The sequence below is a fragment of the Aquarana catesbeiana genome, linkage group LG02 (genome assembly GCF_042186555.1).
Source record: "Aquarana catesbeiana isolate 2022-GZ linkage group LG02, ASM4218655v1, whole genome shotgun sequence".
Classification (NCBI taxonomy): Eukaryota; Metazoa; Chordata; class Amphibia; order Anura; family Ranidae; genus Aquarana; species Aquarana catesbeiana.
In genome coordinates this window covers 457,788,142-457,803,737 of record NC_133325.1, presented here as the reverse complement: position 1 = coordinate 457,803,737, position 15,596 = coordinate 457,788,142, and the positions used below count along the sequence as shown (strand labels likewise).

The window sequence follows — 15,596 nt, the reverse complement described above, 5'->3', positions numbered from 1 at the left end:
GGAGGAGAATTTCTGGCATCAATAGACATCAGTGATGCATATCTGCATGTGCCCATTTTTCCTGCTCATCAGAAGTTTCTGCGCTTCGAGGTAGGAGGGCGCCATTTCCAGTTTGTGGCTCTGCCTTTTGGGATAGCCACTGCACCTCGAGTGTTCACAAAGATCTTGGCTCCTCCTCTGGCCAGATTAAGGGCTCAGGGTATAGCTGTCATAGCATACCTAGACGACCTGCTCTTGATAGACCGGTCGGTAGCCTCTTTGAATGGAAACTTGAGGACCACGGTCAGGTATCTAGAACACCTGGGTTGGATCCTCAACTTAGAAAAGTCTTTCCTAAAACCAGTAAGAAGACTGGAGTATTTAGGTCTGATTATAGATACAAGCCAGGAGAAAATATTTCTACCCCAGGCAAAGATCACTGCTTTGAGAGAGCTGATTCTGACAGTAAGGACTAAGAAGGGTCCCTCAGTCCGCCTTTGTATGAGGCTACTAGGGAAGATGGTGTCTTCATTCGAAGCAGTTCCCTATGCTCAGTTTCACTCAAGAATGCTGCAACACAGTATTCTGTCAACCTGGAACAAGAAGGTTCAGGCATTAGACTTTCCGATGCACCTGTCGCATGCGGTGCGTCAGAGCCTCAATTGGTGGCTTATACCCGAAAACCTGCAGAAGGGGAAATCCTTTCTACCGGTTACCTGGACGGTGGTAACAACAGATGCCAGTCTGTCAGGTTGGGGAGCAGTTCTGGAACAGGCTGCGGTCCAAGGGGTATGGTCCAAGACAGAGAGGACCTTGCCCATCAACATTCTGGAGATCCGGGCGATACATCTAGCTCTAAAAGCCTGGACTATCAGGCTACAGGGTTGTCTGGTCAGGATCCAGTCCGACAATGCCACAGCAGTGGCTTATGTCAATCATCAGGGAGGCACCCGGAGCCGAGCTGCTCAAAAAGAGGTGAACCAGATCTTAGTCTGGGCAGAGATGCATGTGCCATGCATATCGGCAGTTTTCATCCCGGGAATAGAGAATTGGCAGGCGGACTATCTAAGTCGCCAGCAGTTACTTCCAGGGGAATGGTCTCTGCATCCCGACGTCTTTTGGGCCATATGCCAAAGATGGGGGGTTCCAGATGTAGATCTCTTTGCATCCCGATTCAACAAAAAGATAGACAGACAGATTTGTGGCAAGGACAAAAGATCCTCTTGCATGCGGGACGGATGCGTTGGTGATTCCGTGGCATCGGTTCTCACTGATTTACGCATTCCCGCCTATTCTGCTACTACCACGACTCCTTCGCAGGATCAGGCAGGAAAGGAAGTCGGTACTTCTGGTGGCCCCCGCTTGGCCCAGAAGGACTTGGTATGCAGAAATAGTAAGGATGACGGTGGGTTCCCCGTGGACCCTACCGGTAAGCCCAGGCCTGTTATCTCAGGGTCCAGTGTTCCATCCTGCCTTACAAACGCTAAATTTGACGGTTTGGCTATTGAGACCCACGTTCTGAAGAGTCGTGGGCTCTCAGGTCCTGTCATATCTACCTTGATTAATGCAAGGAAGCCAGCTTCCAGGATGATTTATCATAGAGTTTGGAAGGCTTATATAACCTGGTGTGAATCCAGAGGTTGGCATCCCAGGAAATATGTCATAGGTAGAATCCTTGATTTTCTACAGATGGGATTAGAGATGAAGCTGGCCTTGAGTACCATCAAGGGCCAGGTTTCTGCTTTATCAGTATTATTTCAGCAGCCACTTGCTTCGCATTCTTTGGTCCGAAACTTTATGCAGGGGGTGATGCGTCTTAATCCTCTGGTTAAAGCGCCCCTAAACCCCTGGGACTTGAATTTGGTCCTGGCTGTATTACAGAAACAGCCTTTTGAACCAATAAGTCAGATTCCTTTGGTCTTGTTGACAAGGAAATTAATTTTTCTGGTGGCCATCTCTTCTGCTAGAAGAGTATCAGAATTAGCAGCTCTTTCCTGTAAGGAGCCTTATTTGATTATACACAAGGATAGAGTGGTACTACGCCCTCATCCTAGTTTTTTACCGAAGGTGGTTTCTGATTTTCATTTAAACCAAGACATTGTTCTACCTTCCTTTTTTCCAGATCCCTGTTCTCCGGAAGAGAGATCTCTACATTCGTTGGATGTAGTAAGAGCAGTTAAGGCCTATCTAGGGGCAACTACTCAGATCCGCAAGACGGATGTTTTGTTTGTGCTGCCAGAGGGTCCCAATAGAGGACAGGCAGCGTCAAAAGCTACCATTTCTAAATGGATTCGACAGTTGATCATTCAAGCTTACGGTTTGAAACAGAAGATTCCTCCGTTTCAGATCAGGGCACATTCCACAAGGGCTATTGGTGCTTCTTGGGCAGTGCATCACCGGGCCTCTATGGCTCAAATCTGCAAGGCCGCAACCTGGTCTTCAGTTCATACATTCACCAGATTCTATCAGGTGGATGTGAGAAGGCATGAGGATATCGCCTTTGGGCGTAGTGTGCTGCAGGCAGCGGTACAGGGTCCTCAGGTCTGATTGCACCCTACTTGGTCGTGGTTCCCCCCCCTCAGGTAGCATTGCTCTGGGACATCCCATCAGTAATTACTGTGGCTCTGTGTCCCGTGATGTTCGAGAAAGAAAATAGGATTTTTTAAAACAGCTTACCTGTAAAATCCTTTTCTTTCGAAGGACATCACGGGACACAGAGGTCCCGCCCCTCTTCTAATACACTATATTGCTTGGCTACAAAACTGAGGTATCCCTGCAAGGGGGAGGGATTATATAGGGGGTTGAACTTCCTGATAGGGTGTGCCAGTGTCCAATCACCAGTGATACCTATATAACCCATCAGTAATTACTGTGGCTCTGTGTCCCGTGATGTCCTTCGAAAGAAAAGGATTTTACAGGTAAGCTGTTTTAAAAAATCCTATTTTTTGAGAATCGTGATCTTTATTCTAAGCAAAAGAATCGCGATTCTCATTTTGGCCAGAATCGTGCAGATCTAACATCCGGAAATAAAATAAAAAAAAATGTATTGAGAATCCATAAAATCAAGGTACATGACATACAGTTGTGCTCATAAGTTTACATACCCTGGCAGAATTTATGATTTCTTTCTTCCATTTTTCAGAGAATATGAATGATAACACAAAAACGTTTCTTTCACTCATGGTTAGTGTTTGGTGGAAGCCATTTATTATCAATCAACTGTGTTTACTCTTTTTAAATCATAATGACAACAGAAACTACCCAAATGACCCTGATCAAAAGTTTACATACTCCGGTGATTTTGGCCTGATAACATGCACACAAGTTGACACAAAGGGGTTTGAATGGCTAGTAAAGGTAACCATCCTCACCTATGATCTGTTTTCTTCTAATTATTAGTGTGTGTGTATACAAGGTCAATAAGTTTCTGGACTCCTGACAGACCCTTGCATCTTTCATCCAGTGCTGCAATGACGTTTCTGGATTCTGAGTCATGGGGAAAGCAAAAGGATCTGCGGGAAAAGGTAGTTGAACTGTATAAAACAGGAAAGGGCTATAAAAAGATATCCAAGGAATTGAGAATGCCAAACAGCAGTGTTCAAACTCTAATCAAGAAGTGGAAAATGAGGGGTTTTCTTGAAACCAAACCAACTAAAATTTCAGCCACAACTGCCAGGAAAATTGTTTGGGATGCAAAGAAAAAACCCACAAATAACTTCAGGTGAAATACAGGACTCTCTGAAAACATGTGGTGTGGCTGTTTCAAGATGCGCAATAAGGAGGCGCTTGAAGAAAGATGGGTTATGTGGTCGAGTCGCCAGAGGAAAGCCATTACTACGCAAATGCCACAAAGTATCCCGCTTACAATATGCCAAACAGCACAGAGACAAGCCTCAAACCATCTGGCACAAAGTCATTTGGAGTGATGAGACCAAAATTGAGCTTTTTGGCCACAACCATAAACGCTACATTTGGAGAGGAGTCAACAAGGCCTATGATGAAAGGTACACCATTCCTACTGTGAAACACGGAGGTGGTTCACTGATGTTTTGGGGATGTGTGAGCTACAAAGGCACCGGAAGTTTGGTCAAAATTGATGGCAAAATGAATGCAGTATGTTAACAAAAAATACTGGAGGAACATTTGCATTCATCAGCCAGAAAGCTGCGCATGTGTACTTGGACATTCCAACATGACAATGATCCAAAACCCAAGACCAAGTCGACCTGTCATTGGCTACAGTAGATTAAAGTGTCTGGAGTGGCCATCTCAGTCTCCTGACCTCAATATCTTTTGAGCCCCTCTGGGAGTGCAGTTCAAGCCAGACAGCACAAGAATTTACAGGAACTGGAGGCTTTTTGCCAAGAGGAATGGGCAGCTTTACCCTCTGAGAAGATAAAGTTCCTCATCCACAAATACCACAAAAGACTTCAAGCTGTCATTGCTGTTAAAGGGGGCAATACACGATATTAAGAACTGGGGTATGTAAACATTTGATCAGGGTAATTTGGGTAGTTTCTATTGTCATTATGATTTAAATGGGTTGTAAACCCTTTACAACCACTTTTTACTACAGGTAAGCCTATAACGAGGCTTACCTGTAGCTACCCCGGATATCTCCTAAACTTGCACGGTTGAGGAGATATCCCCTGTATCTGCATGTGCCGACATTATCGGCACATGCACACTGAAGCAACGGCACGTACATGCCGTTGCTTCAGCTAGTGTGCTGATACCAGTAGCTCCTGCGCGCATGCGCGGGAGTGACGTCATTGCAGCATCGGCCAATCACAGTGCCGGAGCCCGCGATACCCGGAAGTAACTCTGGGAGCGATGTCGCCGGCCGGAGCGGTGTACAAGGACCGCTGCGGGGGCTTCGATCTAAGGTAAGTAATTCATAACGAGCTAGTATGCATACTAGTTTATTATTCCTTTTGTCCTGCAGGTGTTTTTTTTTTTTTTTTAAGTTAGTGGGTTTACAACCACTTTAAAAAGAGTAAACACAGTTGATTGATAATAAATAGCACTAACCATGAGTCAAAGAAATTAATTTCTTGTAGTAAAAAGTGCTTGTAAAGGGTTTACAGCCACTTTAAATCATAATGACAGCAGAAACTACCCGAATGACCCTGATCAAAAGTTTACACACCCCAGTTCTTTTTTTGTGATTGCTTTTACTGACAATTGCGTGGTCGTGCGACGATGTACCCAAACAAAATTGACGTCCTTTTTTCTCCCACAAATAGAGCTTTCTTTTGGTGGTATTTGATCACCTCTGCGGTTTTTATTTTTTACGCTATAAACAAAAAAAGTCAATTTACATAACGCTTTAAACAAAAGAGCGACAATTTTGAAAAGAACACAATATCTTTTACTTTTTGCTATAATATCCCAAATTTTAAAAAACAATTTTTTTCCTCAATTTAGGCTGATATGTATTCTTCTTCATATTTTTGTTTAAAAAAAAAAAACCGCAATAAGCATATATTGACTGGTTTGAGCTAAAGTTATTGTGTCTACCAAATAGGGGATAGATTTATGGCATTTTTATTATTATAATTATTTAAATTTTTTTTGTTTAGCAGTAATGGAGGTGATCTGCGATATTGCAGCGGACAAATTGGACACTTTTGACACATTTTTAAAACCATTGACAATTATACAGCGATCAGTGCTATAAAAATGCACTGATTACTGTATAAATGTCACTGGCAGGGAAGGGGTTAACATTAGGGGGCGATCAAGGGGTTAACTGTGTTCCCTGGGTGTGTTCTAACTGTAGGGGGGATGGGAAAGACTAGGGGAGGAGAGAGATCGGTGTTCATACTTAGTATACGTAGTATGTTGATACTTAGTATGAACACACAATCTCTCTCCTCTCCCCTGAGAGAACCGGGATTTGTGCGTTTACACACACAGATTCCAGTTCTCGCTCTGTCACAAGTGATCATTCCGCCGGGCACACGCTGTGGGCACGCCCGCCTCCTACAGCATTTTAAAGGGCTGACGTACAGTTACGGCAGCTCGCCCAGGGGAGCCAATCTTCCGCAGTATAACTGCAGCGGCCGGTCGGGAACCGGTTTATACCGTGTATTGCCCCCTTTAGCATCAATGACAGCTTGAAGTCTTTTGTGGTATTTTTGTGATTCATATTCTTTGAAAAAATGGGCAATAAATGATCAATTCTGCTAGGGTAAGTAAACTTATGAGCACAACTGTACATTAATTCAATAAGGTGCTCAGTGGATGTGTTTCACACAAACGTGCTTACTCATCACTAAAATACCCCCAAATGTGTGTGTTCATTTGTAGCAAAAAGTCCATGGAGCAGACCAATCGGGAGCCAAGAACCGCAAAGCCTCACCTGGTCTGGCAATCACCAAATGGTTAAACATGGATCAATTAGCAACAGATGAAACACAACAGTGCACAAGAAAAATCCAAGGTTTCAATGTGAAATGGAAATATACTTAAAAATGAAAAAAATAACATGAAACCTAATACGTTGTATATAAAGATATGTGAAAATAAACAAATGAAATGAAGCATTGCAATATAATGTATGGTGCATCCATGTAAAATGGACGCACAGGTGTATATTACTCTTCTTTCTTTTCATCCTCTTCCTTCTAATCTTCCTCTTCTTTTAGTTGCTGTATTTATCCTGCACAAAACTGTAGTTACCATTTGAAAGAGGATCGCTTTGCTTTTGACCTATTTTACCACAGCACCAGTATTTTATCAAGACTTATTTGCTAATGAAATTTAATTTTGTGACACACTCTTATGGATAACAGTGCTTCTATCTCAAAGCTGTTGTAACAGGTCTTTGTGGTGAGGACTCTGTGCTATTACTTTGAGGAATCCAAGGCCAAAACTGGAAGTCTGAAACTACCAAAGCAGATATGTTGTGGGTTATTTTGGTTCCAATAATGTTACGATTTAATTTTCTAGATCTTGGGTTATCTCCACATCTAACTGCGCTGATGGCTAGCGGGAAGGACTCGGATCATCAAAGCACTACAACAAATACTGGAGTCAGCTATTCAAATGATTCTGGTATGGTACTTTTTCATTTACATATTATAATAATTAAAATGGTAATAATGATTCCTCTGGAGCAGAGCATACTGGAATAATTTAAAGAATATTGCACTGATAAATGTGTTTATAGAGCAGATGTTATAAACCAAGCTAATATTGTAAGAAGTTTTTTTCAATCTTTTGAATACAGCTCCAGTCAGCCTCAAATCAATAAACATAATTTACTTTTGCTTGGGGGGGAACCCAACACTGGCTCCATCTGACTCCAGCCTATCCAATTGTAGCAAACCCAAACTACAAAGATACTACACAGCATTCAGCTCCAAAGTGCCTTGATGTTTTTTGCACTAGCATGTTTACTCATAAAAGCTAATAATAATTTTATACAATAGCTGGAATCCGAAGACACTTCAGCATTGGATTATTTTATTTTACACTCTGAACTCCAATCCACCTGCTTTTATGTTCCTCTGAATGCCGGTTCACACTGGGGCGACCTGTCAGGCCACTTAACCCCTGACAAGTCGTGCTCTATTCAGTGCAATGGAACCGTTCTAATGGGAGCGACTGTACTATACTACTTGGGGGTGACTTTGAAGCAGCTTGCATAGACTTCTATTAAAGAAGTCATTTGCAAGCCGTGCTGAGGTCGCGCTGTAGAGTCGGATGACTTTGAAGTACAATATGCAATTAGCAATGTGATTTAAGGTAGATATTAGAGCCGGTTCACACTGGGACGACTTGTCAGGCGAACTAGCCGCCTTCTTTGTTCTTCTTTTGTTCTTCTGTTTTTTGCCATATCTATGTAATTCAGATGTCTATAGCCACCTATTGATTCAAATTTTAATTGTTTATTTTTCAATAAACTTTGTATACTCCTTTTACATACTCTTTGTGTACTACTACTTGGGCCATTAAAGTCCCATAAGGGGGGAGTTCCTTCTCCACTCTAAGACACACATTTAACCCCTTGATCGCCCCCTAGTGTTAACCCCTTCCCTGCCAGTGACATTTATACAGTAATCAGTGGCTATTTTTATTAATTATTTTTATTTTATTAGCTCTGATTGCTGTATAAATGTCAGTGGTCCCAAAAAAAGTGTCAAAAGTGTCCGATCCGCAATGTCGAAGTCCAAATAAAAATTGCAGATCACCGCCATTACTAGTAAAAAAAAAAATGAATAATAAAAATGCCATAAATCTATCCTCTATTTTGTTGACGCTATAACTTTTGCGCAAACCAATAAATATACGCTTATTGCGATTTATTTTATTTTATTTTTTTTTTTAATGTAGAATACATATCGGCCTAAACTGAGGAAGAAATTTTATTTTTTTTTATATTTTTTGGGGGGATATCTATTATAGCAAAAAGTAAGAAATATAGCTTTTTTTTTCAAAATTGTGGCTCTTTTTTTGTTTATAGCACAAAAAATAAAAATCACAGAGGTGATTAAATACCACTAAAAGAAAGCTCTGTGTGAAAAAAGGACATCAATTTTGTTTGAGTACAACTTCGCACGACCGCGCAATTGTCAGTTAAAGTGGCTGTAAACCCACTTTGAAAAAAAAAAAAAAAAACTAAACACCTGCAAGACAAAGGCATAATGAGCTAGTATGCATAACATACTAGCTCACTCTGCTGAACAATTCTATAACTCTGATCAGCAAATTTCAACCCGCTGATCAGAGTTAACCCCTAATGTGAAAGGCTCCCCCCGTGCTGCCGCTTCCGTGACCCAAGCCTCTCCACTGCTGCAAGTGAAAAAAGAAAACCTCCAGATTTTTATAGAAATGTTTACAAATATTTGTTATTTATTAACTCCATACAGGTTTAAGCTTTTATATTTAGTAGGGATTTAGCTGGAAATTGTAAAATTAGCTGTGTTTCTATCTGCTAATAATGGTTTTAGTGTATTTTTTGTGAATATATTGGTTTGATAAACATTTGCGCAAATACCGCGGGGTCTAAAAAAATCAGTAGCACCTTTTTTTTTTTTTTTTTTTTTTTTTTATTCTAGAGGTCATATGCTTTCAGAAAATATTTAGTTTTGGGAGTCTTTCAGAAATTCTGAAAGCTGTAAGGGATAAATTAAAACCTTCATATTTTTTGGGTAAATTGGATATTTACACTTTTGTCTGTTCCATTTTCACCATTTCGCAAAAAGGCGCAATTTATAAATTACAAATATTTGTTATTTATTAACTCAATACAAGTTAAGCTTTTATATTTAGTAGGAATTTTGTAAAATTTGCTGTCTCTTTCTCTGCTAATAATGGTTTTAGTGTATTTTTTGCAAATATATTGGTTTGATAAACATTTGCGCAAATACCACAGGGTCTAAAAAATCAGTAGAACCTTCTTTTTATTCAACTGATCATGTGCTTTCAGAAAATATATGGTTTGAGGGGTATTTTACAAACTCTGAAAGCTCTAAGTGAAAAATAAAAAAGCAAAGGAAAAATTGCCAAAATAGTCTGGCCAGCTGAGTGTACAAAATGGAGCACAGGGCCTGGGAGCGACAGGGTTAAAGGGTTTGTAAATTCTAAACATTTTTTACCTTAATGCATTCCTTGCACTAAGGTAAAAAATATTAAGGTGTCAGCCATCGCCTCTCAGCCCACTTTATTCACCTGAGCCATCATTCCATCCAGCACCATGCATGTCTGCAGATCTTCTCCCCCTTCACTTCCGAGTCTCGCTGGTTTTGCTGGGGCTCCGGTAGCCATGGGCTCCCAGTGCTGTCAATAAAAGCCAGTGACGAGGAAGCGGGGGGGGGGCGGGGCTGAGTCCCACTGTCTGTGTCAATAGATGTAGCACAAGGACTCGGGTGTGAGCACGCACAAGTGCCCCATGGGAAGCGGCTGAGATGAGGGGCAAGGAGCGCCAGCGGGGGACCCGAAAAGAGGAGGTTCCCGTCCGCTCTGTGCGATTCCATTGCACAGAGTAGGTAAGTATAGACATGTTTGTTGTGTTTTTTTTTTTTATTTACCTTTACCAGTGGTCATCAACCCTGTCCTCGGGGCCCACTAACAGGCCAGGTTTGCAAGATAACTGAAATACATCACAGGTGATATCATTTGCTGCTCAGTGATTGCAGTATTCTAGTCTGCATCTCCCCAAGGTAATACATAAAACCTGGCCTGTTAGTGGGCTCCGAGGACAGGGTTGATGACCACTGACCTTTACAACTCCTTTAATGCCATAGGTGCGGTTCACTTTAAGGCTGCTTTAAAATTAAATGCCTGTCTAAAGAAACCCTACCACACAACCAGCTCTACGGTGTCTATACTCTGGATGAAGGAGCAACAAAGACACCTTTGGACAGCAGCAGCATTGCCAATCTGGTGAGGGGGGAGGGTTGTTAGGTGTACAAGTAGATGTAGATATACTAACAAAACATATTGAAGCCAAACTCCAGCTAACACTTTATAAGCAGTTGCAACAACAGTTTTTTTTCTTTTTGGGATAAAGGAAATGTGATTTTACTTCTAATGTTTGTACTTCTCTGCTATGTAGGTACTGATGTAATGCTGCTTGATGACTTCAGCTCTGATAGTGCCCAGCACCCACGTGTTCTCTATTCAAGAAGGAAAAGTTCTGTTACATTTGAAGATGAAGTTGAACAAAAAACTGGTACTTTAAATGTTTTTTTAATAATATTTAAACGTGCACTCCTGGTAAACAGTGTATATATATGAAATGCATGTAAGAGCTGTTTTCCCTTCTGTCCACCCAGCACAGCTCTGTCTAGCAGGGCAGGACCCTTGATTTATCTTTGTTAGTTAAAAGCACTCTGTTAACCCACCTGTATGTTCAACATACCTGGTAATACAAAGACTTGATATCCAGGAGTCTGTTTCTTGAAAGGCCGATTACTCATTACTCACTGTTCTCTGCAAGTGTTTGACCAGTCGGGTGGGTTGAATACCTGCTCCCTCAATGCTGGTGGTGGTTCCTGACATCTCACGTGTGTCGTAGACACTTACGAGCTGTAGGAAGAAATCGCAGCAAGGGGTGGAAGGAGGGTGAGAACAGATTTTCATACACACTTATGTGTGTTCATACTTGCATTGGCCAGGAGAGCAGTGAAGTTGCAGCTTTTTGAAGAAACTGCAGTTGTCACATTAGCAGGTATGTTGTACAGACAAGTGAACCTGTGCTGACAGGGTCACTTTAAATTACTGATTGTGTTGGGAACCTCGCTCTATGAAAAAAAAGTGCTAAATTGAATTTAATTTAAAGCTGCTCCCCTGAAAGTACAAGGTGCTGACTTAAATGTTGTAGTGATTAAGGGGTAGGAGGCGCTAATAGAGCTAACCAAAAAAATATTATTAGATAATACAGGCAGTCCCCGAGTTACGAACACCCTAAGGACTTTAGGTTTGTTCGTAAATGGAATTTGTGTGCAAGTCGTAACACTGCTTGTAAGTGTAACTTCCGCCTGTGCAGGGATGTGGGATGTTCCGGGCTCTTCTGGCCATGCAGTACATGAAGTACTGCAGTGTGGGATGTGGCAAGATAGCTGCTCGAGGTATCCAGGACCAGCGTGGAGCACAAGCTGCCGGCATTGAAGCTGGGTGTTTATAACTTGGGGACTGCCTGTATACATTAGTAATGAATCAAAATATATTAAAGTGCATTGTGATAATATATCAAAAATAAAAATAATTCATAATAAAATTCATATATCAAACAATCAATCCAAAGTCCATCAATAATTATTTTGAGTGTTGTGAATCTTATCCATACACCATCACCAAGGCAATGATGAATATCACCCGATGGATTGTGAGTAAATTGCCTACTCACCAGATAGACATGACCTCTTTAGTTAAAAAGAACGTCATAACAGGCTGTGTATTATATATAACTATGGGCTTGCTGGTCTGCCAATGGAGCTGTAGCTGGAAACTTTTAAGATCCTCCTCTCCACCATAGGTTTACCGTTATGAAACAAACATAAAGGGGGACCATAGCGTAATACAGTTTATTAAAAACAATAGTATAAGAACAATGCCAAAAATGGCTGCTCACATTTTGTAGTGCCTTGTCCCAGCACTAGGAATAACAAAAAAAAAAAAAACCACCAAGAAATGAGATCCGCAGCCTCTCAGCCTGCTGTGGTATTTTGAAACCGGAAGTAGATGACCGGAAATGACGTGACCTGAATGCGTCTCGACGTACGTTTTGTTTTACAGTGTCATCAGGAAGGCTCTTCCTGATGATGTTGTAAAACGAAACATACGTTGTGGCACATCCTGGTCACGTCATTTCCGGTCATCTACTTTTTTATTGTCTCCTATAACTTTGTTGCTTGTTAGCACATGAGCACTGCAGAACAAATAACTAGATCTTTGTGCTGCTTCTCCCTCTATCCATGAGAGCTCTGCTGTGAATTGTCTATAGAAGGTTGTTAACAAGTCAAATTCAGGTACTTGCACTGCCTGCATTAAAAAGTATACGTTTTAATGATGTATTAACTATTACAGAGATGCATTCTTTTGGAGCTTTTTATATCTGCATGAAATGGAGCTTTAAAATAAATCCCCAAGGATAGAATTATGACTGTCATTACTTTTTCTTTTACGATACTGGCCCCAGGCTTTCTTTCACATCTTTGCTCCACTGCGTGGTGAAGCACTGATTTGGATCAAGCATGTAGCCTTAAAGTTTAAAAATCCCTGTCTGTTTCAAGACAGCGTTAAACTAAGTACTGAGGCCAAGTTCAGAATGAAAAGGCTGGACCTGCACCTTTTTAAAAACAGATCAGCATTAGCCGCTACTATACTTGACACCTGTGAGGCCCTTTATTCATGCCTGTTTGAGGGTAATGTTTGTCACAATTTTCTAAATACAACACACATACATTATTCCTACAATATCACTATTCATTTACTTGCATTTCAGTGAAACGAGACCTTGAGACATGTAGCTTTGTTGTCATTTATTAGTTTCTCTTGACTGGTGCATGACCAGTCAATTTAGGCCCTATCCACACTTGTTGATTCGGAACCTTATTTCTGCCCACCATTTTAAATTGCATGGCAATTGGTGCAAAACGCGCAATGAGCATTTGGGTACCATTCATTCTAAATAGTGGAGTGCAGGAATGGCCTTCTGGGCAAAGTAATGGTAGCTTTGTACCCTCCACTGTGGTATACCGCATCCTATAAACTCACAGAAGAGGGCTGATTCCTATGCTGGTGTCAAATGTCCAGCAGACTGTACTGAACATTCAGAACTGGTTTTCCTTGGTCCTGACACAGAATCTGGAGTACTTAGGCTTCCGCGGGTAAAATGCCTGTCTCTTTAATCCCAGGTAGAGTCCCTAAGCTCTTCGGAAATTCCCTTGATTGAATCCTGTATGAGGTTGCAGGGGAGATGGTAGCTGCATTTGATGTGGTCCTCTTATGTCCAGTTTTACTCCAGATCTTTTCAGCTCAGTGGCCTGTCAGTATGTGACAAACATCAGGAGTCCATGGATCTGCCTATGTATCTGATTTTCAAGACCAGATTGGTTTTGTAATGGTGGGTGTCCATGCAGATGCTGGATGCCGGGAAATTCTTCCTTCCAATGATTTGGAAGGTCTTAATAATAAATGCCAGCCTAATGGGCTAAGGAGGTGTTCTAGGGAACCTGGAGCAGAAATTTACAGTCAACCTCCTAAAACTTATAACATTTCAGCTGGCTCTTCTACACTTATCTGGTTGCCTTCCGAGTCTCCCTGTCAGGGTGCAGTGGGACAACCCTATGGCTGTAGCATACATCATCCATCCAAGAGGGACAAGAAGTTGTGCCAATTGGGAAAATGACTTTTGTCTTATTTTGGGCAGAACTTGACATTTTGACCCTCTCTACCATCCACATTCCAGGTGGGGGAAGTTGGCAGGCAGAATTTTTCAGCCATTAGCAGCTGAACCTGGGAGAATGGACCCATCCCTCCCAGAGGTGTTGGAAGAGATTTGTTTGTGGTGAGAGTGCCAGATATGGATCTCTCGGTGCCCTGATTCAACAACAAACTGGACAGGTTTATGCCTCAAACCAGGGATTTAAAGGCATTTGCAGTAGATCCCTGGTGACTGCTTGGCATCAATTTTTCCTGATCTATGCCTTGCCCCCACTGCAGCTTTTTCCCAGCCTGTTGTGCAGGATAAAGGTGGAGGGCATTCTGTTGATTCCAATTGCACCTGCTTGGCCAAGGAGAACAATGTATGTGGACATTCTAAATCTCTTGGCAGACAAGCCATGGGCTCCTCCGGGTCATCCAGATTTGTTGTCCAATCTTCCAACCTGGTTTACAGTCACTGGCTTTGACGAGTCGCCGGTTTATCGAATTGGCTGTGCTTTCCTTAAACAAAGTCTATCCTGGTTCTTCACAAAGAAGTTGGTGTTGAGGCCTCAATCCTCTTTCTTACATAAGGTGGCTTCTTCATTCCTCTTGAATCAGAACATTGTGTTGCCATCCTTTTGTCCTAATCCAAAGCATCCTAAGGAGAAGGTGCTTCATTATAGACATTGTCCCAATTGTTCAAATTTATCTGAGAGTCTATAGCTTTGTTTCAACAGTCTGATTCCCTGTTTATTATGCCTAAGGGTTGTCACAATGGTTAGGTTCAGAAGATCTTGCAGGTGGCTTTGTAATGAGTTTCCCCCTTGTTCTGTTCAGCAGCTAAACGGCAACTACAGTTTTTGTTGACACACACAAAAAGGTAGTCCCAAGAAAGAATTGTTGGTTTTCTGAACTGTGAACATAAAGTGGGAGGGGTGATGTGGTTACACAAAAATATGTAGCCCACCACACTGCAATTCACAGTAATTGATCGCACTATAGCACCTTGTTAGAACGAAATCTCCCTACCTATAGATGTTGGCTATCTCTAAACTACTCCAATACCCACTAAAACATGGCTGCTCAGAACCCACCCTTTAATAGGGAGGGGGATACCACATGAAAAGCCATCATTATTGGCCATTGTAACCCTGCTGCCCATAGTTGAAAGATTAAAGCAGTATTAAACCAAAAAACAAAAATTTAATTTATTGTAGCTTATCATTCTTTGGATGTGGTGGCTGTGTTAGTTTTCGTTTTATCCCCTCTGTTTTCACCTGGTGATCTGACCAGTAACATACCTCCTGTATTAGAGTGCCTCCACTGTGGATGAAGGGGCACATTTGGACAGCAGCATTGTCAGTCTGGGGGGAGGGGGGTGTTAGATGGACTAGTAAATTTAAATACACTAACACACTGAAGACAAACTCCAGCTAATACTCTATAAGCAGTTACAGCATTTCCTTTTTTTTCTTTTGGGTTAAAGACTTTACAATAAATAAAAGCTGACCATTGTAAGAGTATAAGTCTCATCCTTGTAACTGCTATATCTGCAGGGCAGTTTGTTCTGCTGAAAAACAATAGATTTACTGGCTAAAAAAAGAAAAGTAATTCAGCAATCGAATCTAATTGGTAAACTGCAATGTAATAATGTAAATGTTTGCTTTTTAGTACCACTATTATCGGTGCATTGTGGTAACAAAAAATTCTATCTGGTGAATTTCCACATTTTTTGCTGG

The 15,596-nt window shown here is 41.5% G+C and overlaps 1 protein-coding gene across 1 annotated transcript in view; it reads left to right on the top strand.

The window, feature by feature from the left end:
* The window catches only part of GPR161 (G protein-coupled receptor 161), a 48,573-nt gene that overhangs the window by 25,904 nt on the left and 7,073 nt on the right, over positions 1 to 15,596 (top strand). The window contains exons 4-5 of the mRNA XM_073615637.1: positions 6,934 to 7,038; positions 10,544 to 10,660. Of these exons, the coding sequence (XP_073471738.1) occupies positions 6,934 to 7,038; positions 10,544 to 10,660 (222 nt within the window). The remainder of the gene's footprint in view (positions 1 to 6,933; positions 7,039 to 10,543; positions 10,661 to 15,596) is intronic.